The sequence below is a fragment of the Podarcis tiliguerta genome, assembly GCF_965153285.1.
Source record: "Podarcis tiliguerta genome assembly, chromosome: 6".
In the NCBI taxonomy this organism is placed as follows: domain Eukaryota; kingdom Metazoa; phylum Chordata; class Lepidosauria; order Squamata; family Lacertidae; genus Podarcis; species Podarcis tiliguerta.
The window spans coordinates 60,415,155-60,441,422 of NC_139539.1; the positions used below are offsets into that span (position 1 = coordinate 60,415,155).

A 26,268-nucleotide genomic window follows, 5' to 3' on the forward strand; every position below is an offset into this window, starting at 1 on the left:
GTTATTTTGACGTTTGCTATGATGAATAGTAATTGGAACTGACAGCTGGTGCAGACAGACAAATCTCAGAGCTGGCCTTACAAATATTTTCCCCTATTAACTCTGTAGGAAGGCAGGCCTGGATTTGTATCCTCTGCCACGCATTTCTGTTACAAGACCTGTGATCTCTTGTCCCATCCATCTTTATTTTGAACTGCTTCCCTGTCAGAGAAGACTTACAAGCCGTGGTATTTGGTTTTTCTGCCTAGTTTATTGTATCTGTTCTCTCTGAAATCAAAGATTTGTTTAGCTAACAATGCAGTCTGCTGAAGAGAGGTTGTTCTAGCTTTTCTTGCAGAAACTATTGTGAAGAAATCAAAAAGCTTTTGTTGTGTCATATAGTAATAAAAGTATATTTAGGGAAAGGGTTAGACTGCTCCCTTTCACCTAGTAAATGAGTTGCAGACTTTTCCACTGCATTCTTGAGTTAATATGTAAAGGTACTGGTCAACTGAGAGCATTGGTAAGGAAGGGTTAGCTAAAGGAAGTTTGAATGGGTGAAAGGTTACTCAATCTTAACATGCTGTATATATTGTTTAACAATTTAACATATATGTAATGTAATGGCTAAATTATCACCAGATAAAAGATGACTTAATATGATTTTGTAGTACTGGGGGATAAATGTGCCTGGTAAAAAATAAAAAAAATAAGCTTAACATCTTTCTGGAATAAAGTTGTCTGTATAAACTAATAACTATTTATTTATTTATTTGCGCTGTGGTCTAAACCACTGAGCCTAGGGCTTGCCAATCGGAAGGTCGCCGGTTCAAATCCCTGCGACGGGGTGAGCTCCCGTTGCTCGGTCCCAGCTCCTGCCAACCTAGCAGTTTGAAAGCACATAAAAGTGCAAGCAGATAAATAGGTACCTCTCTGGCGGAAAGGTAAATGGCGTTTCCATGTGCTGCTCTGCTTTCGCCAGAAGCAGCTTAGTCATGCTGGCCACATGACCCGGAAAAACTGTCTGCAGACAAACGTTGGCTCCCTGGCCAGTGAAGCGAGATGAGCGCCGCAACCGCAGAGTTGTTCGCGACTGGACTTAACTGTCAGGGGTCCTTTACCTTTTTTATATAATCTTAAGTCTCTGTCATTTTATACAGTGGTACCTCAGGTTAAGTACTTAATTCGTTCCGGAGGTCTGTTCTTAACCTGAAACTGTTCTTAACCTGAAGCACCACTTTAGCTAATGGGGCCTCCTGTTGCTGCCGCGCCGCTGGAGCACGATTTCTGTTCTCATCCTGAAGCAAAGTTCTTAACCCAAGGTAATATTTCTGGGTTAGCAGAGTCTGTAACCTGAAGAGTCTGTAACCTGAAGCGTATGTAACCCGAGGTACCACTGTACCTGTCTCTGTGTTGGCCTTCCCTAAAAAGAAAATCCAGTCAGGCAAGCTGAAGATGATTTATTTAAAGCATTTTTACCTCACTTGTTAACTGAAGCCTCAGAATGGCTTACAAGAATCTGAGGTGAGACAGTTTCTGCCCTCAGGTTTATAATCTGAAAAACATTATGCACAGGGAAAAGGGCAGGGGGTAGGGAGTAAAGAAGAGAAGAGCAAGCTCACACACCAGTTATTAAAAAATCCTGTTCTTTTAACGGCCAACTGGGATGGAAACAGTTCAGATAGCCTGATGGAATGGCTGCTGGTAGGTGATAGTTGACTGAAGGCCAAAGGAAGTTGGTCTACTAGCAGGAGTGATGGAAAATTCATGATTCTCTGCTCTTCCTTAGCTCTTGGCAGAGGCAACAGACCTGGGATAGTTTGGTCAGTAGAGCATGAGACTCTTAATCTCAGGGTTGTGTGTGCAACCCCTGTTAGGCAAAAGATTCCTGCATTACAAGAGGTTGGACTAGATGACCCTTATGGTTCTTTAAACATCTACAGTTCTGTGAGTCTTTGATCATATGCCTGTAACCTCTATGGTTATTTTTTTTGGGGGGGAGGGTGTTTTCAGCCCAAGGGCCACACCCTTTCCAAAACAACCTTCTGAGGGGTACATGCCATTGGTGAGTGGGGCCTGAGGCAAAAGTGGAAAGTGCCAATAATAATAATAGTAATAATAAATAATTTATACCCTGCCCATCTGGCTGGTAAATTCTACCTTTGTACAGTAGTTTCCACACACCTATCCTCTATCCAGGCAAGCCAAAGGCATCATCAGAGCTCAATGACACATTCCAGTAAGGCAAAGGTGTGTTTGTGTGTGGGGGGGTGTGGAAGCAGGTCTAGTGAGGGGTGGTCTGCGGGTAGGAAGCAGGGGGTGCCAACTTGAATAAAATATGGGAGGGCAGGCAAGCACCACCCCACAGAAGCGATCACCTGGCGCTACACGCACACCCCATTTGAATATTTTGTTCCCCTTGTCTGGACTCTAATCTCATTTTACCAGCTGTCTGGCTGCTGCTGTTCCTGTTCTGACAGGCAGGTGGGTTGATTACATGCTTGTTTTAGGTCTTCTATAAACCAAGATAACCTGCTTCTGTGGAAAGTACATTTTATCCTGTTTTGAATAATACAGTTCAATTAAAAACAATGTTTGTGATGTCACCTCATATGCTATCAAAAAGCAACTTAAAAAATGCATTCTATGTACTGTCAAGGATCTAGAACACTATTCTAAATGTTACTTTAGTAACATTCAGATATGAATAGCTTGCTGAAAAGCTATTCGGAGTGTTAATAGCTATTTTGCATCATTTACAAAAAGCAGGAGTAAAGTGTAAGGTGTTTTGTTTGTTTGCTGGGGGAGTATTTATTGAGTGCTCATTTAAATTCCTTTTCAGTGTTTTGAACTCTTTCGAGCTTAGGTCTTATTTCTGTTCATAGCTAAAATGAAATGTTCATGTTGTTACATGCCCAAGCTATTGAATGCCTGGAAATGTAACAGCTCAGTTCACTCTGTCAGTAAGTTGCTTTGCCAGATAAGTTGTCTGTCATGCATTGTTTCCTTTTACCTCTTCTCTCTCTCCCCCTCCCCAGTTAAATCTCTGAAGCTTCTAATCTGAATCTTCCTTACATGGCAAATTATTCATAGCATGGAGAATACAGGGAGAGTGTTTTTTATCCCTTTCTCATAACCCTAGAAATTGTGGACATCCAGTTAAGCCTAATGTTAGACTATTCAGGACGATTCAAGCAGCAGATAATTAAACTATGGAACTCTATGCCACAGGAGGCAGCGATAGCTACCAGCCTAGCTGACTTTAAAAGATTAGACAAATTAATGGGGGAGAGGACTATTGAGGGTTACTAGTCATGGTGGCTATGCTCTACCTCCACAACTGGGAAGCAGCAATGCTTCTGAGTACCAGTTACTGGAAGCCACAGGAGGAGAGAATGTTTGTGTGCTCCAATCCTGCCTGCAGATTTCCCACAGGCACCTGGTTGGCTGCAGTAAGAACAGGACTCTGGACCAGATGAGACATTGCCCTGATCCAGCAGGTGTTCTTATGTTGGGGGGAAAGGTAGCCACCTACCTGCAGACAAATACTGAAACCCAGAATGCCCCATTTATAGGCAGTGGGATTTGCTTCTGAGTAAACATGCAGTGGATTGTACTCAAAACATAGCTAGGTATGTTAATAAGCAAATGAATTATCAGGTGATATAGTGTAGGATTGTAGGTCTGACTCTGCAGGAGGTCATCAAGGAAACTAAATCATTTAGCAACTTAAATACTGGGGATGTGGCTCTAAAGTTGGGTCCCCATTTGCCTCCACTGTTCCCAGCCCTCTTAGATCTACAATTCTCCCCACTGGTTTTTACTTTCCTCAGTTATCTTTATTTAAACTCACTTCTTCTCCCACCTCTGATTTCCTTAGCTGTTGTGTTTGGGGCTGATGCATAATCTGCCCTTATTCTTGAAGTCTCTGGCCCCTCTTCCATGGCTCCCTGCTTTTTCTTGCTGGACCAGGAGTGGTTAACCTGTGGCCCTCCAGATGCTGTTGGACTCCATCTCCCATCAGCCCCAGGCAGGATGACCAATGGTCAGGTATGATGGGACTTGTAGTCCCATCTGGAAAGGCCTCAGATTAGCTCCCCCTGTCCTACGCTTTCGACTTGGCTCTGACCCATGCTTCCTTTGTATTGTCTTTCCACAGCAATTGCTGCATCATCTGACTTTATGCTCATTTGCAGAGCAAAATAGGTAATCTGCTCAAGAGTATATTGCAGCAATATCTCTAATACCACCCCTCCCCATGTCCATGCAAGTACTTCCCTTATGGCTGCAGATATAGCTATAGCTATATAGACTGAGCATGGGAGAAATTCCACCCTTAAGGCTTCAGAATTGGTCTTTGGCCTGCCAGATGCAAGATGGCTAAGCTGACGTACATGGCAACTTAATGATTCATCTTAGCCTGGCAGATAATGCTGGGAGATGGAATTATGCTAATGAGATGAGAGGTATGTTTCCCTGTTTAGGGAAGTTTTTAAGGATTGATGTTTTTAGATACGCTGTAACCTACCCAGAGTGGCTGGGGAAACCCAGCCGGATGGGTGGGGTACAAATAATAAAATTATAATTATTATAATATATTTATTTATTTATTACTAGTGGTGTCAAAAGGCACGGAACACTGAATAGCCAGCCAGTCTTTGCATGGCTTTCTCTGTAGTTCTATAGGGCATGGGGAGATATTGGGGAGGGGGGGCATTGCTTTGGGGTAGACAGTAATGGCGGTTTCAAACATAGCCTGTTTCTTTCTCTTTCCCGCTCCCCCAGGCATTCTGTTTTGTACCTCTTTCTTCTGAGTTAGTGAAGCAGTTCAAGAGGAGGGAATAACTCATTCAGAATATGTCCAGAACATACATATATATAATCTTAGCAGAACAATAAAAAGTTTTTGTTTCTTCTTTCATTCCTGAACAGATGTTGGCATACTAGCAAAGCAGTATCTTGAGAAAGGCCTTTTGGTGCCAGATCATGTATTCACACGAGTAATGATAACAGAACTGGAAAAAATGCAGACCCAGCCTTGGTTACTTGATGGTAAGTGACCCCCCCTTTTGTTTAAACATTCCGAGTGCTAGTAAAAACCATTTTGCACTTCCCTCCTTCTACAGGCTTTTTAAAATTTGATTTAAATAACATGCTATTTGTGGAAAAGTAATGTAACATGAAAACAACCTTTCCAGTATTTTTAGCAACTGGTGGTGTAATGGGGAGGTAAGTGAGAACACCCCGAGAGCTTTTAAGGACAGAGGATTCATAGTTAAACCTTTGGCAACTATGATTCCACACATGGAAACTAAGGGATGAAAATATCTGGGTTTCTTTCACAATGGTGCATTTATTGAGAAACTGAAGAAAGGTGACCACAGTCCAAGCCACCTTGGATTTCTCTTGGGGCAGCTCAGTACAGTTTCTTACTTGCCTGAATTATCTTCAAGTACTAATATGGACTACTCTGCTCCTAACATCCCAACACATTCGATTTCATTTTGCCTCAAATGTTCATTTGGTGAATGAATTGGGAGGTTACTGATGATGCCTAGAGCAGTGTGTCCTGCAACTGGCTATTATTGGTTTCTGCGTCGGCACACAATTATGTTCAAGAAAGAAAATGGCCGCTTTCCCCTCAATACCTGAAAAAGGTGAAAAAGACTGGCCTACTCTTTTAGGAAAAAGAACTATGATAATACTGTGGGAGATACAGGATACTAAGCAGGAGGTATTATCTTTTCCTAAGGTCATCAGTGTGATGCCCACAGGGACCAGTGTGCCCACCAGCAGGTGCCCACAAAACATAATACTGTTGTAAAGATCCCTTTCAAAATCCAGAGTGTGTGGATGTTCAAGGCTTTCTGCTTTCCCTGTTCAGTGCCTGTTTCCTCAGCTTACCCTACACTAATCACATAGCCTTGAACATGTCAATGTGTCATTGGATGCCATAATTGGGCACCAACCATCCCATTTGTTCTGAACAGAGGAGAGGTACAAAGAGCTGTTCCTAGCAGTTCTTGTTGAAGATGGTATCTTTCCCTGCATTGATAGGATATGCCCACAGCACTTTGTGGTCCTGTCTCTTTTTCTGATATTTAGATGTAACAGCTATTTTGTGTTATGCCATTCCCTCATGGCAGCTATTTGGTGAGTGGTGCCCACTGACCCCAAATGACTGGCAACCCCTGCTATATTCATATCCAGTGTCCCTCAATTCCTGCTGCTATGGCCAATGAATGCAAAAGCACTAGGAACTTATATTTTTGAAAATATAAGATGGAAATTTTATTTCTGTTTAATGGGTGATATCCTATGTAGGGGTGTCTACTTGTGCAGTGGGGTGTGTGTGTCTTCTTCCTCCACTGCCCCACCTGCAGGGTCCTGTTCAGGTTTGGTCAGGCTTATGTTTGACAACACAGTCCTTCTGGTAACTAGGCCCCAAGCCATCTAGGAGTTCAAAGACAAGTGCCAACACGTTGAATTGTGCATTGAAAGCAATAGTAGTGCTGTCTGTTGTTTCAGCATGGTCTTGACCTTCTGAAATGAAATTGTGCAGTGGTTGAAAAACACATGCTTTAGCTTTGCCATCCTTCTCAGTGAAAAATGACACATAGGAGTCTTGCTACCCTCCAGTGCTTGGGGATATGACTAAGCTGTGAGGCTCCTGGATCGGCCTTCTGTTGCATGAAACAGTGTGATCTCTCTGTGTGTCTGAAGTGTGGCAAGTAGCAACTGGTAGGTGGGAAGGAAGGCATAGAGCCAAGATAAATTGCTAATAGCAACATCATCTGTGTGCTATGGACAATTGCTAGCCATGTCTCATTTATGCTAATTTGCATCCTGATTATTATTATTTTTTTAAAATAGATGCTTCATCCAAAAATCATTTTCTTTTTAAAAAGCAAGTTTCTTTGCATTCAGGAAGCTTGAGTTTATGACGAATTACTATGGGAAGAATTGATTATATGGATTTCCGAACCCAGCCTCCATATTAAAGCAGGAAGATAGAGGTCAAAAATAGAACAAATACTACTTTGGGGGGGGGGCAGTACTCGCCCATGCATACTTGAATTTAACTTATTGTAAATAATAATAAAAATTCTGCAACACTCTCCATCTCTTAAGACATTACTGAGTAATGTGTAAAGGTAAAGGAGCCCTGGACAGTTCAGTCCAGTCAAAGGTGACTATAGGATGTGGTGTTCATCTCGCTTCAGGCCAAGGGAGCCAGCGTTTGTCCACAGACAGCTTTCCAGGTCATGTGGCCAGCATAACTAAACCACTACTGGTACATGGAACACAGTGATGGAAGCCAGAATTCAAGGAAACACAGTTTACCTTCCCGTAGCAGTGGTACCTATTTATCTACTTGCACTGGTGTGCTTTCCAACTGCTAGGTTGGCAGGAGCTGGGACAGAGCAACGGGAGCTCACCCTGTTGCATGGATTCGAACCGCCAACGCTTCCGATCGCAAGCCCAAGAAGCTCAGTGGTTTAGAACTTGAGACCACAGTGCCACACTGGACAATGAGACTTCTAGCCAAGTTGGCAGATCAGATGAGAAAGACTTTCTTTTCTGCCCAGGGACTTATTTACTAACAAACCTTGAGTAGCAAAGCAATAAAGGCTTTCTGCCTTGAAATGCAGCTGCTACTTGGCATTAACCAACTTTTCCCAACCTGAGGCTCTCCAGATGTTTCCACCAGTCACAACAGCATGGATCAGGGATGATAGTAGTTGCAGTTCAAGGCATCCTGGGGGAACCAGGTTGGGGAAAGCTGGTGCAAAGTGTGCATTAGTTTGAGATGGTATAAGGCGCATACATCTGATATAAAAGTGAAGGAGCTCTATCTAAGTTGCTTCAGAGAAAGCTCTGGGCAGGAATCTAGCCACACATTATGCACTATTTTGCTCACTATAACATACTTATGATTTATTCGGTAGTTGTCTCCTTTTTTCCCCCTTGACCAAGTTCCAGATCTATATCTCTATAATATTAAAGAGGTGGCTTGCATGAGACTTAAACAGCCACTCGCTTGAATAAATGTGTCCTTGCTGAAATACTGCAGTATTCAGAAAGAGAAATAAGTTGTTGCAGGTTCTGAAATGTTCCTGTTCATCTACATAAAGAAACCAGTGTGGGTTGAGAGCCCCAGGAACTAATGCACATGGCTTGCAGTACTGTAAAAGATCACGTTGTTTTCTAACGAAAGACATGAAGTAAATCTTTAACACTCCCATCCTCTCTTACAGTGATTCTCACTGTTGCAAAGAACATGTGTAGATCTAGTCAAGACTGCCAGTACAAGAAGATAGCACTGTGTATTTATAAAAAGAGAAAAACCCATTTGTTCTGTTAATTCAGTATGAGGTAAACCTTGTGGTGGAAAGCAAAGCAAAACACCACTCGGGGGCTGTTGGACAGTCTGAATTGGGGGAAAATATGGTTATCAACCAGGCCCTGAGTAATAGGAATCTGCCTTCTGCTGAGCTGGGCCATTGATCCATCTAGCTTAGTATGGTGTGACACTGACCAATAATAATAACAATAATAATAATAATAATAATAATTGTACCCTGCCCATCTGACTGGGATGCCCCAGCCACTCTGGGCAGCTTCCAGCATATACAAAAGCATAATGAAACATCAAACATAAAATACCTTCCTATATAGGTTTTGCAATGAAAGCTCATGTAGTAATTAAAGTAGCTTAATACTAGCATATTCTGTTGTGTGGGGTAGCAGTCAGAACAATCCCTGATGTGATTGCTCCTATAACCTATTGCACTTGAGATCCTGATACTGTTTCAAGTCTGGAGTCACAACACAGGTAGATAAGTATGTGATGAATTCAAAATTCGCAGCAAACTCTTGTAACAGGTTATTAATTTTTGTTCTCTTTTTGCACATAGGTTTTCCAAGGACACTGGGTCAAGCTGAAGCACTTGACACAATATGTGAACTGGATCTAGTGATAAGCTTGAACATCCCATTTGAGTCCCTGAAAGACCGCCTAAGTGCTCGTTGGATTCACCCAGCGAGTGGAAGAGTCTATAATATGGAATTCAACCCACCTCAAGTACATGTAAGATAACTAGTCCTCCCCAAACAATGTGACTTAGCAAGAGAAACCATAGACTATTCATCCACCAGTAAAAATGGTGAATTGTCTTAATAGTTGTCAGTGTGTTGCCATTGGGTTTTGCTGTTGTCTTTGTTCAGGGGAACTCTCCAATGCACTGCTTCTCAGGCACACAAATAATTCCTTCCATGCACCATTTTGAAACAGGAAGGTCAGGTGAGTTCCATCTGTGCTTGCCAAATGGTAAAGAGAAGGAACCATTTGTGTGTATGAGAAGTAGTACATAGGAGATTTTCCCTGGCAGGAAACAATAGAACCCAGTGGGAACATGGAAATTCAATGAAAACTACCGTATTTTTCACCCTATAGGATGCACCGGCCCATAGGACGCACCTAGATATTTTTTTTGGGGGGGGGGGAATAAAGGGGAAAAAAATTATTTCCCCCCCAGGCACGGGGTGGGGGTGGGGGAAGTCCAAGCTTCCCCCATCCCAGCGCCCAGAACAGGCAGCTCTCCGCAAGCCGTTGGAGGCCAGCGCGAAGTCGCGCCAGGCTCCCACAGCTTGCAGAAAGCTGCGCGAAGCCCGCTCTGGGAGCTTGCGGGGCTGGGGGCGGGGAGAAGCGGGCTTCTCCCTGCTGCCAGCCTCCAAACCACATCGGGAGACAGCGGGATGGCACGCTGCGCCTCCCCGCTGTCCCCCGAGCTTGCGGGGCTGGCGGCAGGGAGAAGCGGGCTTCTCCCCACCGCCAGCCTCCAAACCATGTTGGGAGACAGCGGGATGGCGCGCTGCGCCTCCCCGCTGTCCCCCGAGCTTGTGGGGCTGGCGGCAGGGAGAAGCGGGCTTCTCCCCACCGCCAGCCTCCAAACCATGTTGGGAGACAGCGGGATGGCGCGCTGCGCCTCCCCGCTGTCCCCCGAGCTTGTGGGGCTCTCCAGGCTTCAGCGAAAGCCTGCATTCGCCCTATAGGACGCACACACATTTCCCCTTCATTTTTGGAGGGGGGAAACTACGTCCTATAGGGCGAAAAATACGGTATATTGTAATACTGGGTGCTACTTAACACTACAGTGGTACCTTGGGTTAATTCGTTCCGGAGGTCTGTTCTTAACCTGAAGCACCACTTTAGCTAATGGGCCTCCTGCTGCTGCTGTACCGCCAGAGCACAATTTCTGTTTTCATCTGAAGCAAAGTTCTTAACCAGAGGTACTATTTCTGGGTTAGCAGAGTCTGTAACCTGAAGCGTATGTAACCTGAAGCGTATGTAACCCAAGGTACCACTGTATTAGCGTTTTTGTGTACTCACCAATTGGCTTGGCCTGTGTTCCCATTTTTTCTACATTGGGTGTGGCTCTTTTGGGTGAGGGCTGTGTATAATTTGGCATACCAGTAGCACACGTGTCTGTCTGAAGTGTTTGGCTATATTGTGCCCCTAGTTCCTTGTGACAACCAAGGCTGTGAAGATAGGCCAAAATTTGACACCTTTTTACCTGAATGTTAATTTTATTTTTAGCGCAGCATAATCATTTCCCTAGGTAATACTAACATGTTGATTTGTTATGCCACTCTTGTTAACAGGGGGTTGATGATGTTACTGGTGAGCCATTAATCCAACGGGAAGATGATAAACCTGAAGCTGTTGCTGCTAGGCTTAGAAAATACAAAGATGCTGCAAAGCCTGTAATGGAATTGTACAAGTAAGTTGGAAGCCCATGCTCCATCTAAGACTAAATTTAATTGTTACGGTGTATGTGCCGTGGCATGGCAGTAGAGTTTTCATATTATTTCATGAAAATTCTGCTGCCATAATCATGGCATATACATTTCTGGAAGCAGTTTCGTTGGCCAACTTAATATGCTCTAAACTGTATTAATTATTAGTACATTATATTATTGAACTTTGGCTAATGAAATCATAGCTGGACATCTAGATTAAACTTTGGAATGAGATATCTTGTCTCCATATCATTTAGGAAACCAAAATTTTTGGTTCAGGAAGGTGATCACCACCCTTAAAATAAAATAAAAAAGCACGTTTAAGAGAGTGCAAGCTTTGGAACTTGGAGCATGCATGAGTGGCTATATATATATGTATATATTACACACACATACTACCTTATACTGTCATACCTCTGGTTACGTCCGCTTCATGTTACGTTCTTTCAGGTTATGTCCCGCGGTGACCCAGAAGTACCGGAAAGGGTTACTTCCGGGTTTCGCCGCTCGCGCATGCACAGATACGCAAAATGATGTCATACGCATGCGCAGAAGCGGTGAATTGCGACCCACACGTGCACAGATGCGCTGCTGTGGGTTGCGCTCTTTTCATGTTGCGAACGGGCCTCCGGAACGGATCCCGTTCTCAACCAGAGGTACCACTGTATTAGAAAATAGCTATGTGTACACAGAACATATGCACAAAGGTTACCACATGTTGGTGAAGCCCATGGATCTCCTTGCACGGGTTCTATTCTTGGAGAGAACCGAGTGTGATGGCAAGTGGAAGTACAGGTACTGTGCGTCCACATACATACCGTATTTTTTGCACCCTGTTCTAATCTGCAAATCCACTCCAGAGGTTTAGACAAACACACAAAATCCAAACACACAAGGCTCTTCCATGTGGGAAATAACATGCCATTTATATATAACAGTCCTTCATTTCTCTTTTATTCTGTCGGTGCCCATGGCTTGTGGAATGTTTCACACATTGCCTTCCTTGGTCACAAGTACGAATACAAGTATACACACTAAAAAAGGGAATATGAATCAGCACTCTATCATAAGATAATAATTGCATCATAACTAAACTTGCAATACCAGGGTTGGTTGGTTTGTAAAGATTCTTCGTTTAAATTTTTTTTTTTATTTCTTTATTTCAGAAACAGAGGAATCCTACACTCATTCTCTGGGACAGAGACCAACAAAATATGGCCTTATGTGTATTCTCTGGTGTCCAGCAAAATTCCGCCACTCCAGGCCAAAGAAGCAAACTAAGCATTTCCAAAACAAGCAAGAGTTAATATAACCAGAGTTGATTTTCTATTAAGTTTGTGGTGTCCTGTATCTGTGCTCTGCCTTTATATATATATATATATAGAAAGCAGCTGTCTCCCTGGTTTTACTGGAGAATAGCTGCAGAAATATAGTGATAGCTAAGAACATCTCTGAAAATGCTATGGAATCCTAGTCCTCAGCATATTAAGTACTTGTGCATGGACTTCCAAGGAATCCTAAATTGTTATGCAGAGACAGATATACCTTAGGAGGCTTACAGAGCCTGTTGTCTGTTCCATCTAGCCACAGCTAGTTCTTCTGCATATTCAATGTGCCATTTCATGAATGTTTGGAATTGTTTTCCTTGATCTAACACTCCACAGCAATTTAAAAACAAACACTTCTTTAAATGTACCTGCAGTGCAACAAGCACTGTGGAGCATATATGCATTATATAGTTCAAATAACAAAAAATGTGTCCGAGTATCAATTAATGGGGAATGGAAATTATGGTTGTTTTTAAACATGTTGGTTTGCGGAAAATACCAACATTTAAGAATATATATAATAAAAATGCTGCTGTAATGTTTATGGAACTAGTTTGTAATTCAGTGGTGTGGATTTAGGCCATCCTGTATACTAGGATATAAAGGTGGTCTATTTTTTTATCAAGAAAAGTTGCACAACTTTGATAGTATTATTATAGCCTTAATATTATACAGTGTTACAGCCTGATAGTAACTGCCAATGAGCTTCTGCTCTCTTTAAATCACATTTAAAATTGTCCCAAATTATCTCCCCGACAAGTGATCATATGATTTAACATAATAACCTGTCCAGATGATCACTATTATATTGAGCTGCTTCACAAGTCACTTGTTTGCAAGTCACATTAAGTCATAGTTTAACCACTGAAATGGCATGCACTTTTACTGCTAGTTTTGTCCAAACCAGAGACTTGTTGTTTCCTCCCTTAAACAAATCACAATCAAGAAACCTGGAGCAAATATTGGTTACGGCTTGTGATTTGGACAGAATCAAACCATAAACCTAGGTTCAGATGTAATGGCAAGCCAGATCATTGCTTGTTTCCTGGGCAGTGGCAAAAGCAGGGGAAGAGTGAAATGCCTGCAATTTTGGCAGTATCACTAGCATGCTGTGTGTTCACATTAAATGTTTAAGCCCTTTAGTTTAACTGTGGTTTATTGTGACATGTGAACCAGGACAGTAAGCAACAAATTTTCATGACCACACAGTCTAGGAAAAACGCTGTTACAAATGTAGAAACTGTTGCCAATATATATCAATGGTTTGATTATTAGACTTGTTCATATAAGGACAATCAGTTGCGAAGGCTCACATGTGCAAAAGGAAAAAAAGTTATGTACTGGACCAAAGACTTAGGCTATGTACACTTTAGCCGTGTTAAAACACAGTGAGGTGGTTCTCTCCCACTGCATTTGAAGTTGCATTTGCATGTTGCTGTACACACTAGAAAGGGTACAGGAATATCCTACCCAATGCACATTTCCTGTTTAGTTTTTCCATGCCTGCAACCCCGCTACCAGCTCCTATTTATAAAGTGGTCATTGTGCGTGCATGGTCATTATGCATGTGCAATGGCTCTCTCAAATGTACACCGCTCAGCTTAATTGCATAGTGGATGTGACTTAAGTTTTCAAATTGGATGGAAGCTGGTTTGAAGGGAACACATCAAACAGCTGTATTTCTCAAGAAACTACAGGATAGATGTGAATTGTGGCCAATAACACATATGCATGGCTTCAAACCCAGGTGGTGCAAACCAGAGCCAGATTATATGGTAATGTGTACATAGCTTTATTTCAGTTGTGTGTGTGTGTGTGTGTGTTTTAACCACCTGTCTTTAACTGAAGTCCTTTCTCTCTTGTGTGAGTTTGGCCTGTTTTAAACCAATTTTCCTTTTTCTCTAAGTGATCTGTCTTTGTCCACATAAATCTTAAGATCTCTTCTATTAGTTCCAATGTACTTTTCTGTGAACGCTTATTTGCATCATTCACTAGAATCCGAATGAAAATGAAGGTAAGTAAGCACTCAGGTCTGAATGGAAGCAAAATGGTCTACTATGCACATATTTCTTGATAGCTGGCCATTTGGAATGTTGCTCTTGAAATGTGTTGCTAAGTATGCTAAGCTGACTTGAACACTGAGCAGATTGCTACCAAATAATTTTAGACCAAAAGCTGAACAGAAACACTTGATTTTTCCAGAGCAATTGTTTCAAAACTTTCTTTCCTCAAAGAACCAGTTTCTGCATGGCTGTTACTTCTAAAGAATTCCAGGATTCCCTGAACATAACGTAGGGTTCTAGGTTATATTTTAGCTTATGATTTGGCTCTTGCAGTACATGCATGGGCCAGCCATAATTCACGGTTCTTGGTGTTGATCCATGCAAAATGGAGATGGTACCCTAGAGTATTTCCAACACACTCCCTCAGAGAGAGCATTTAATCAGATCAGTAGTGATGGGAATGCTGGTCTGCCATTATAAGATCTCACTGTAGAACCTGTAGCAAGGAATGCCAGAGTTCTCCAGACCAGTCTTAAAGCTACTGTTGCAGATCAAACAAATCAAATCAAATCAAATCAAATCAAATCAAATCAATGTGCTTTAACTTTTCTCTTCACTTTCCTGCATGTTGGATTGGTTCCAGAGCAAAATAACTTGCACTTAAGACCTGTTGAATTCAGTGTGATATGTTAGTGATGAGTAACTTGTATCCCACTGAAATCAATAGGATGTAAGTGCAACTTAACTTTGTTTCTACTTTTCTATTTCCTTTCCAGTAGTACAGGCATAGCCAATGTGGTGCCCTCCAGTGTTTGCTGCACTCCAACTCCCATCAACCCTCGCCATCGACAATGCTCTCTGGGGCTGATGGGAGTTGTAGCTAAACATCTGGAGGGCACCATGTTGGATACCCCTGCTGTAGTATATGAAATAGTCAAAGGCTATTGGTTAAAGTGGGTGTGTGTCTCCTATTAATGTGAGGAGCACAAAAATGTAGGCTGCTGTCCATGGAGAAAGAGTGTGATACTTTTCCATGAACAGATTGTTTTCATGCTACACAGCATTGAAGTAAAGCAGACTTCCTTTTGTATCACATGGCAAAGAAATATGATCTGTTCGTTCATGGGCAGATCAGCAGTGATCTCAACCATGCTCCATCTTTCCTGCTCCTGAACTTAATCTCCAGTCAGCAGCACTGGCTGTGGTTGAACTTTCCCCCCTGCACTTGCCCCATGGCTTGTTCAGCTGGTCAGAGATTATAGCTCAGGAGTGGGGGGGGGGGGGCACTGCTGAGGAGAGGCCAGTGGACCAGACTGGGAAGTCCTGCAGGTCTTACCCATCTCCACCCCAGAATCAAAAACTAGTTTCTCTTTAAATGGACGAAACAAAAAAACTGGGAGTTTTCCATAATTCTTAAATGTATAGAGATGTGTGTGTATACCCATTTTTGTGTATTTTTTTCCTATATCCAGAGTTCATATAGCAGCTTTCCTAAACTGGAAGCAAATACTGTATTTTTGATGCGTAATATTTGACAGGAACTATAACTTGATATGAGTGTCCTCAAGTTGCCTTATTTTATATAAAATGTGGGGGGGAATGTATTTAGGGGAGAAATTATTCTGAATTATGCTTTGTAGTACCCACCACCAAGAGATCTATGCTAGTTTGATGATAAAATTATGCCGTTTACGCTCCCCCGCTCCCCACTGGCTAGCGTATTATACAAGAAACTTTATAGTATTTGAGTATGGGCTACTGTATTAACTGCCAAACTAAATGAAATAACATTTTAACATCAGCAGTGCAAGACTACAGCTTAATGCCATCTTACACCTACATTAGAGTTTGTTCTACCCAGTGGCGTAGCGTGGGTTGTCAGCACCCGGGGCAAGGCAAGTAATTTGCACCCCCTAACCCGGGGCAAGGCAAGTAATTTGCGCCCCCCCCCCCCCGCTGCACTGTCCCTCCCCCAGATAGTCCCTCACTCTCCGCACCGCACCGCACGCCTGGCACCCTCCCCTCCACAGTGGGCGGTGACCCAGCTGCTCGGATCGGATTCGCATAGCCAGCACTGCAGTGAGAGAGAGTGAGTGAGCCAGGTAGGGGCAGAGAGCTGCGAGTGCGAGCGCCCCCCCCAGATGTTGCGCCCGGTGCGGCCGGCCCCCCCTGCACCCCCACGCTACGCCACTGGTTCTACCCAAAAGCTGTTTGCATAACTGTTTGAACCCACTAAGCCCTGGCGGCATAGGTATAATACTTCACAATGTCTTAACCATGGTGAACCTTGGGGGTCTCAAATTTCAGTGGCACTCTGTGTGACACAAAAATTTGGCACCCCTTGCTTCTCTTGCTCCACTCTAATTCATAGCTGCAGCGCCTAGTGTGACCAAACTAGTTACGTTCCCCTAAAACCCCCTCTGGTGCAGTGGAAATGTTGGTTGTTCTCAGTTCTCTTCTCTACACTTGGATGTAAAGTGTGGATAAGCACTTTTTCCTGAACATCCACATCCTAACAGACAAGGCTCTGTCCATGATAAGTATTTCCTTTTGAGAAGGAGGAGCATGCTATCTGAATGCCGCCTGAGCTTTTCAGGCTGCACTGTTGTAGAGCAAAGTGACAGGGAATGGCAAGCTGTCATCTGGCTCTGCCAGTACCCAAAAAAGCATTCCGTATACAAAGATGCATCCCAGGAAGTAGACTCTAGCATTGCTGCTTTTTTCTTTTTTGCACTTTTATCAAGACAATCTGGACATTCAGTGTAGATGAAGCAACTACTATATTTGTGCTTTAGAAAGACTAAAGGTCTTCTGAAGGTCACCTGTCTCCTGAGACTGCTCATGTGGTGCTGATAACACCAAGGGTGCAAGTTCGATCCCCATAAGGGACAGTGGCATATTCCTGTCTTGCAGGGGGTTGAACTAGACAATCCTCAGGGTCCCTTCCAGCTCTAGTTTTTGATTCTATGTACTGAGGACCCCAGCACTGCAACTCTATAACATCTAATGCAGGGAGTTTCCAGAAAGAAGGTGAAGGGTTTACGTATCCTTGTAATTGGCTACAATGATGAGCACATTTTAAGCTAATAACAAAGAATCCAAAGAGTTTAACAAAAAATCCCTTATCTCTCACTGTGACTACGTCTGAGTGGGCCAGGTGTACATGAGGCCATCAATTATATTGAGAAGGCTCAAATGTCCATGAATTGTCATAATGTTAATTTTTTTAAAAAAATAAGTGATTTTCCATGTGGTGCACATAATTAAATGTGTGATAAATGTATGTTTACACAAAGAATTGGACACCAGTGATAGAATGCACTTTTGTATTTTTTATTAGATCTTCATTTTTATACAAAAAGCAATATCTAGAATAACTGGGGAGATGGGTCACCAAGTGCCCTATCCTTCCCTGGCTTCCAAGGAGAAGCTTCTTTTAGTAAACCATCTCCTGAAGGTGTCTTAAGTCATGGGAGGACATTGGGGGATACCTTCATTCACTGAAACTCAAAGCACTCTAGTTTCAAGGGGGCAGGAAGGTCTGGCTGCCTTCTAGGGGGGCTTCTTTGTTCAGCCTGTGGCAGGTGGGAGAAGACTCATATAAGGGTTTGATTCATGTCTTGACTGAGTTCTATATTTTATCATGTTTTTCTTCACCATGGGCTGTCTCCAGGGTTGCAGAAGCAGAAGTCATGTTTGTACAATGGATCCCCTTCTTTCACCTGCTCTCCCCTGTAGCCCCAACAAAAGTCCTCGCCAAAGAGTTGTGCAGGGGGGTGGGGACTGACCAAACATTCTGGGCCTTATCATTTGGGGCTGCAGTGAAAGAAGGGAACCCCAAACTGGCCAAGGAATCTTGCACTCTGCTGTCTTTGTCTCATGCAACATTGGATTTTAATACAATATGGTTGAGGTTACTTGCTCAGCACCCCAACTTTTATTACCTGCTTGTATATCTATGCATTAAGAGCAACTGGCCTATGTGAGCAGAATATATTGAGTATGAGACTTGGGCTTCTTCCAGACTGTAACTAATGTTAACAAATGTTGTTTGGCTTTAGAGTGATGGGAAAGAACTGCAGAAAGATAACAAAGAATCCATCCACTTCTGTTATTCTGTGTTTTTATTTCAAGGTTGTAAAACCCTTTGGCAGAGCTCAGTTTGTGCTTTTTTAATTTTAAGTAAGGTTTATTTTCGAGTCCTTTGTAAATAAGCCAGGGGAGAGCTGGAAATGTGAAACTGGGGGAGCCAAGTGTGTGGAGATAAAGGAGCTTGGATGTGCTCTTTTGACTTGGATGTAACAGCTCTGAGAAATTTGACTTGTTCAAAGTGATGGATTCACTTTACATATTCATTAATTTCATATTCAAAGCAAGAGTGGTCTAATTATTAAAATATATTGCTAGGTGAATTTTATAGAATTTATAGAAATTATTCCAGGGTCAAAATACATTATTGTTGCTGCTCTGAGTACTTTCAAAAGCGCTCCATTTAGAAGCTACCCAGATACTATGTTCTCTATTGCTTTGGTTTTTAGCTTTTCCTCAGAATCACAGTCTTCTGTAATGCACCACAATTTTCACCTCATGATGTTGGCACTTTACTGTGAATCTGATGTATTTTCTAAAGTTATGGTTCTGTTTTGTACTAATGACAGTATGTTGGGAGGGAGTTCTGTAATTAGTTGTTCTAGGGAACAGTCTTTGTATGTACTGTAATTGAGGGAGGTGGGGTTTTTTGTTTTTGTTTTGGATAGTCTCCCTCCCCCCCCCAAGAAAATCCTACAGCTGTATAACCATTTGATATTTGTAAATAAAGTTATTTTGAACTTACTCTGCATCTTCTCAGATGTGTTTCATTCCATTACCTACATTTGTTGGTGAAACCCAATTCTGTAAATTATAAAGATGATTCCACCTCTCTATACTATGAAAGGGAAGATCCAAGTTTTCTAAATTTGTGGTATTTGATAAGTTAAAATAAACTATTACCTTCATGCATAGGGCTGCAAGGGAGGAAATAAGCAGAACAAAGAACACAGGACGTCTGCCAAAAATAGCAATCCTGAGTTGAGTTCATACTTCTGTTTTTCCTGTGGTATGCAGTAACATAATGTGATGTGATGTTCCATTTCCACACACACATGATAAGCAGCCCCAGTAAGCATGGCCAATGGGCAGGGATGATTGGAGTTGTAGTTCAACAACAACTGGAGGGCCAAAGGTTCCCTACAACTGCTCTAGAGGGTAGAGGAGGGGGCTTGCAGCACCAGGCTTGCTATTCATTGTTGACGTCATCTCATTTCACCCAGGAGGAGACTTCATTGTATGCAAGTCTAGCATCTTCATAAGCAATTGATTGACTATGCATATGTTAAAAAAAAACCCTGTAGCTTATATCCCCCCATGTGGTGTATAGCACCATAAATTACTTAAGAGATGTGAGCTAATGAGGTAATCTGCACTTTGAGTGTGTGAGTGAGAGAAAGCAGTGAGGCAGGGACGGACTGTGAATTTACAGAGTTTTGACCACAAATAGGTGATTTTCAAGCTTGTGAGATCTTCTTTGTTTTTGACTAGAATTCGAAGATGAACCAACCCAGAGCCACATGGAAACAGCACACCATTAGAATTAACCAGCAGGCCACCCCTGAGCATATTCTGGGCTTAGAATTTTGTTTTCAGTCCCAGAACTGAACTGAGCTCTCAGTGCTTTCATATCAAGACCACTTCTGGTTAGCTTTCTTCATTTCGGCAGCCTTATTTCAGTGGAATGGTTTTGCTCTTGCTGTTATTAAACAGTTGGGAGTTGACCTCTTGCTATCTACTGCAAATCACCCACAGTTCTACCAGTAGATCCAATCTGCCATTTGTTCACCCTGGTCTATGTTGACCACCAGCTCTTTAGCATTTCAGTCAAAAGCTTTCTCCAATCCTCACTGGAGATGCAAGGGCCTGAAGCCAGGACTGATTTGCATGCAAATCATGGGCTCTATCACTAAGGTAGAGCGGGGTCAATTACCCCAGTTCCAGTGCTGGGTCTTGCATTTCCTGCTTGCTTCTCCATGCCCTACACGATAAGCCATTGGAGGTGGCAATTGTTGCTAGAAATCTGAGTTGGACAATCCTCTCCCTTCCCTCTGGAATGAATTAATGTCCAATCTCCTCCTTCCCAGTCCTATGCAAAATGCTAAGCTTTGACCACTATTTATTGCTGGTTGAATCCAAATTGGTTCATGTATAAGTGGAACTGACTTCTCTTGCAACAGAACTTCACCTTCATCTGTTCTCTTCTGTAGCTCCTACATACCCTGAAAATCTGCTCCAGGAGGTTGAGGGGGGACCCTTTGCTGAGAGGAGAGGAAAGTATTCTGTTGCACTCTTGCAGTGTTGGATTCTGCCCTGTGTCCTAAATAATGTGCCCAACAGCACAGCTTTAACTAGCTGAAATTTTTTTGTGCTCTGTTTAAATATACATTACAGTCATCGATGCAACTATGAGGAAAACTGGAATAAAAATAAAGTGCTGGAAGCCCGCATTTAACAAGAGGATTATATTTGTTCTAAGTGATAGATTAGAGGAAAGACATTTCTGCAGAGCTATTACATAAATCAGATTTTGTTTGTGGGCTTAGACATTCAGAATGAAGAACTCTGTTACACTGGGGCTGCTTCTAGACTCACTATTTTCAGGTGGGATTCAATCATACCCCCAGCAAACTCAGGCTTGGCAATTAAAACTGATTTGAATCTCTTATTGGACAAGCCCACCTCCACAAATATCAGGCTCTATTTAGGAGGCCCCACAGCATAATGTGTATTAAAGGGCCCTAACTTCGCATGCTAGATGGCCTTTCTACCCTTCTATCATATTGTTCTGTGTCCAAAAGGCTCTGATATTGTAGCCTATATGCATTGCCTTTCGCATGAGATCCATAGAGGCATTTACTGTAGCCTCCAACACGTTTTATTAAAATTACCTCTGACTTCAGAGTAACCCAATATATGTCTCTTACAGAGCCAAGAGCCAATATGCTGCAGGGGATAGTGTTAGACTAACTAAGGAGACTTCAGCTCAAATCCTCTCCAAGTCATGGGTTGATCTAGGTTAGGCACATAGACTTAACCCAGACTCTCACTGCTTTGTTAGATTATGAGAGGGACATCTATGCCTCCTTGATGAAAATGAGTGAGATAAAGATCAATAAAATCTGGGCCTCAAATACCACAATATGCATCATCCCATCCAGTTTTCTTGTAGGGTAATTAAGTAGCAAGCACCCCTTGCATAGGGGTAGACTTTCTGGAATGGACTGTGTTTTACTATAACCCCACATTCACCAACTGAAGTAAGGTGCAAAGCAGTGCGAGAAGAATCTGCATACAGAGTTGTATGCAAAATTGGGGCTTGGGTGAAGTCAATAATCTTGTGCATCCCATAACTCATTCCCTGGGATAAGCTGCAAGTTCAAGGACAAATATTCCCCTGAGTTTTTAATACAGATCAGGGATGCTAACACAAAGCTCTACAACAGGCCAAAAGAGCTGCAAAAAGACCTAGTCAAAGGAAACCAACCATTACTCTTATTTTACAAGTGAAGAACACTGAGATGGAAAGGTAAGTAGTCAACAGAAAGAAGGTCAGCCAGGACAAATTAGTGTTGTCACTAAATGATTAGATGACAAAAATCCATGCCAATCCATCATAAAATATCTATCAGTAGATCACCTGTCATAAGAACAAACCTATTGGATTGCATCCAACATTTTTCCTACTCTGAGTAGACTCATTTAATTTAATGACCATGAATAAATTATGTCTTAAAATTTACAACCCATTTTCTTTTTCTTATGGCTCAGCAGGGGGAGCCAAGGCCTACATCACATTATATCACATTGGTCTTTGTCTTTCAAAAAAAATTGCAGCATGTGATTCATGAAGTCAGTTCTTTGTATGCTTGGTTGGGACAGCAACACATGACATCTGTGTTACTAGTCATACATTACAAAATCAATGAGTGTAGACCTGTGTAAAATATGCAATGTTTTTACACTATTCCTGTATAAGCTCCTCAGGGAGGGATCTGTCCTCTTGTGCTCTGAAACACATCATGTATGTTAATGATTATATAGTGCATGGGATATTTAATGTTATGCTTAACTTATTCACTTTTTATGGGGCATCCACACAATGCTATCATCTATTGCATGTCATCCTACATTTCCCTTGTGGGTTTTAAAAAACTTTTCTCAGACTAACAGAATATTTGCCTTTCCCCCCGGAAGAAAAGAAGAGTAGTACAATCTCTACAGGTGCAGGTGCCTTTAATACAAGTCTTTTCGTCTTTTATTATTATTATTAAAGGGGCAGGATTTTGATGTGGGCAAGTAAACCTGTCACAGAAGAAGAGAAGAAGAAGAGTTTGGATTTGATATCCTGCTTTATCACTACCCTAAGGAGTCTCAAAGCGGCTAACAACTTCTTTTTCCCTTCCTCCCCCTCAACAAACACTGTGAGGTGAGTGGGGCTGAGAGACTTCAGAGAAGTGTGCTAGCCTAAAGTCACCCAGCAGCTGCATGTGGAGGAGTGGGGAATCAAACCCGGTTCACCAGATCACGAGTCCACCGCTCTTAACCACTATACCACACTGGCTCTCAAAACAGCTCAAAACAAACAAGCAAACTCAACAGCTCAAAACAAATCAATTTTAACCTTTGTGTTGGGTTGCCATTTATTATCCCGTTTCTTTTTGAAAATCCATTGCATGCAACAACTTAGTTGAATCGTGCCCAATTTGGCATGGTTTTGCAGCAAGGTCTGGATTTTTGTAGCACTAAAATCACTGAATGGTAAAGACTGACACTAGTCCACATTAATGTGATCTAAGCTAGTGAGAGCCACTGTGGTGTAATAGTTACTGGACTAAGGCTGGGGAAAAACTGGAATTCAAATCCACAAAGCCACAACGCTCACCTGAGAGCAACAACTCATGCTGCCTGGAGGTCCTTATAAAAAAGGTGGGATATAAATGTAGCTTAAAATATATAGGCATGTTTACATTTTAGTGTGACTATGACTGGCAGCTATTCGATAGTATCTCTGGCATGTAACAGCATGCTATATATTGCAAAAATATGCATGCTGTGGCAGGCAGCTTGTGATGTATTCCTGAAAATACTAGGTGGTCAAGAGGAGAAGCAAACACAGAGAACTTGAGCAGAATGCAGGGAGAAAAAGAAAAGTCTAAATGGGACAATTGCACTTAGAACAAGATTTGAGAGGCAGTTCCCCACCCAGCAGGAAAGCTCCAAGGCTTTGAATATTCCTCTCTAGGACTGTTCACTAAGAGTCCTCCAACTCTGCCCCAGCATCTAGCTAGCTGAAGGTCTGAGTATATTTGATTTATGGGTTGGGTATATACAACACTTAAATCCTAATTTCTGTATCTGGCACAACTTTGAGACTGTTTTAAAAGACTACTGTATGTGAAAGAATAAGTGTAAAACAAGATATAGCAAGCCCTTTAAAAAAAGGAAAAGTTGCTAAACCTCAACTACAAATTGACTAGACCAGAAGCTTGGTGTAACAATAAAATTGCAAGCACACTTGCAAAGCTAAGCAGGGTCCAGCATGGTTTCAAATTGGATGGGATACCAAGTGCTGAGATTCCTGCATTGCAGGGGGTTGGACTAGATGATCCTCGAGGTCCCATCCAACTATACAATTCTATGATTTTATCTGGTCCAGTTAATTTCACCAATCCAGAATAATTTATAAGACAATAGGGCTGCATTTATAAACATACACTTAAATGGGAGTAACCTACTAGGACTTATTTCTGAGTACACACATATAGGATTGCCCTATGAGAGAGAAGCAGCTGCAATGAAGAAAACAGAGTGAACTCACTTTTTTCACAGTGAAAAATGGTGCCTGTCCATCCATTATTTTTGTTAATAGCTGCAGACCAACCAGTGCTGAACTGGACCTGGTTCTAAAACAGAGGTCCAGAAGAAATTGCTCCATGGAAATAAACAGTTGGGGCAGGCATGTTTTTTCTTTAGTAAGGTTACACCACAGCAGGAAGAATGGAATTTTATAAACAATTTCATTCTTTACATTCTATAAAACATCAAAGCCACTTACAGATTTATATGACACAGGTCAGTATAATTTATTCTCTTCTCAGTATACTTTATATATGTTTATTTCATTTTTTTGATATATAATTTGGGTATTTATTACAAGGAGGAAACTGCATTCTGATAAACTCTGGAATGAATTCTCAAGACAAAAATAGCTAAATGTGGGAATTAACTATCCAGATTTCTAAACCGCACAGATTCTAAGTTTCATGCTAGAATCTATCATAACATGTGAATTATGAACATTAGCTTCACAAAGAACACCTTTTAGCTGTTTTTCCTTCATCCTGTTTCTTGTTGGGGAAAAAGTAACAGAAAGATCTGGATCTTTTAAAAATAAATAAATGAACAAACGTTGCCTGTAGAAATAAAATGAGGAAAAACATTTTGACTCCAGATCCTCTGTTCCATGCCAGATTTTATAAAATATGCTATGTCTTCTTGCATCCTCATCCTTCCTCTGATTTTGTATAATCCGAACTATAACCCAGCATTATACACCGTTTTCATACAAATTATCACCACATCACTGCCTCGGACTGAGGAACGTAGCCTTCGTGACCTATGACTGGCTGTGAATGACAAATCAAAAGTCAGCGTTTCAGAAATCAGCTGGGTTGTTTTTTTCCTGCTGAGCTGCAGCAAGGAGAGGGAAGGGAGGATGAAAGAATCTGAAAATAAAGGTAAGGAAAACCTATAACTAGGAACATGTACAGTGTTATAAACATATGATGCTTGAGTCATTTATGTGCTACTATTTACAGTCTATTCTGCTGAGTAACCATTTTAAAATTGCATCGTGCATCTTGAATGCAAACAAGCCATGTTTAAAAATAAATGCAGTTATATAATATGCTAAGGGATAGACTTTGTATGAAATCTCCTTCTTATTTGAAGCACAAATTAGGATGCCAAATTCATTAGTTCATAGCTGTGAATGCAGTATGTCTTACAGTATGACTGTATTACCAAGGCTTTCTTCAAATACCAATGTATATATTTACAGTGCAACCCTAGTCATGTCTACTCAGAAGCAAGCCTTACTGAGCTCAATGGGACTGATTCCCAGGTCATTGTATATAGGATTGCAGTCCTAATGTTTAATGTTATGTTATCTGATAATGTTGATAATAGCAAAAAGAAATGGGATGTCTCCCCATTAAAATATTTATGGAAGCTTGTGGTCTACAGTAAATAAACAGACCTCTACTTCCTTTCAGTGTGTGTATGAAAAGTATCGAGTATTTGAGGATACTTGACCTTCATAATTGTATCAGAGTGATATTGCAAAACTGAACATAATTTTCTCCTTTAGGGGAAAATACTTTTAAATCTACATTACAAATCACCTGACATTTATGTCACATTATTTCTGCTTTGAAATCTGAATTATCAAAACTAAGGCTGCCCAAAGGAGTGAAGGGAGATTGGTTGAACTGTGTGCTTGTCACAATGTTGCTGAGACAGTGATGTGACATTACTGCCACTATTCGATGCTATAGGTAGGTTTATTCCACAATTTTGCATTGAAGTGTTTGGCCTTTCCTATCATGTTTCTGATTTATATACAAATGTCCTTTCAATTTAGCAAAAACTAATGTGAGCAGTATAGATTCAGATGCCGAATTTGGGATGAGGCCTCCATCTTCCAATGCTCCTTGAGGGAAAGAGCTGTTTATTTCAGTCGCAGCTTCATCTGAGAGGTACAGCCTCTTTCTATCAGCTCATGTAATTTAGATGCTACCAATAGCAGCCTGAAGACAATGCAGGGGTGCACTATATTTAGCCAGCTGTGACAGCATCTGTTTCCTTCTGATCCAAGAAACGCAAAGCTCATATGTGCAGCATTTATGAATTTCTTTAACCTTTAAGGAGAAACCACGGTGGTTTTTTTGCCCTTGAAGCTCATGGTTGTGTGTGTTTGGTTTTTTTACTGCATGCCAACGGTAGTATAAGCACTCTCATTTAATTGCTGACTGACCTAATCTGTTCTGCATACGGCTTTTACC

The 26,268-nt window shown here is 41.7% G+C and overlaps 2 protein-coding genes and 2 long non-coding RNA genes across 8 annotated transcripts in view; 2 read left to right on the forward strand and 2 right to left on the reverse strand.

Annotated features, from left to right (window-relative positions):
- The window catches only part of AK4 (adenylate kinase 4), a 29,592-nt gene extending 15,243 nt beyond the window's left edge, over positions 1-14,349 (forward strand). For all 4 annotated transcript variants that reach the window (XM_083448227.1, XM_083448228.1, XM_083448230.1 and 1 more), the window contains exons 3-6: positions 4,912-5,031; positions 8,898-9,070; positions 10,645-10,763; positions 11,949-14,349. In XM_083448227.1, the coding sequence (XP_083304353.1) occupies positions 4,912-5,031; positions 8,898-9,070; positions 10,645-10,763; positions 11,949-12,063 (527 nt within the window). In that variant the 3' untranslated portion in view covers positions 12,064-14,349. The remainder of the gene's footprint in view (positions 1-4,911; positions 5,032-8,897; positions 9,071-10,644; positions 10,764-11,948) is intronic.
- Positions 1-26,268, reverse strand: part of LOC310680980 — a 128,701-nt gene that overhangs the window by 53,650 nt on the left and 48,783 nt on the right. The gene's annotated exons all lie outside the window — the stretch shown is intronic.
- Positions 15,072-20,248, reverse strand: LOC310680985. The gene is made up of 2 exons (XR_014513042.1): positions 16,305-20,248; positions 15,072-15,966 (listed from the first exon to the last, which is right to left on the reverse strand). It is a non-coding gene; the product is annotated as an uncharacterized lncRNA (long non-coding RNA).
- The window catches only part of DNAJC6 (DnaJ heat shock protein family (Hsp40) member C6), a 48,538-nt gene continuing 46,943 nt past the window's right edge, over positions 24,674-26,268 (forward strand). The window contains exon 1 of one of the 2 annotated variants that reach the window (XM_083447999.1): positions 24,674-24,942. The gene's annotated coding sequence lies outside the window, so the exon portion shown is untranslated. The remainder of the gene's footprint in view (positions 24,943-26,268) is intronic. The other variant, XM_083448000.1, reaches the window with a different exon arrangement.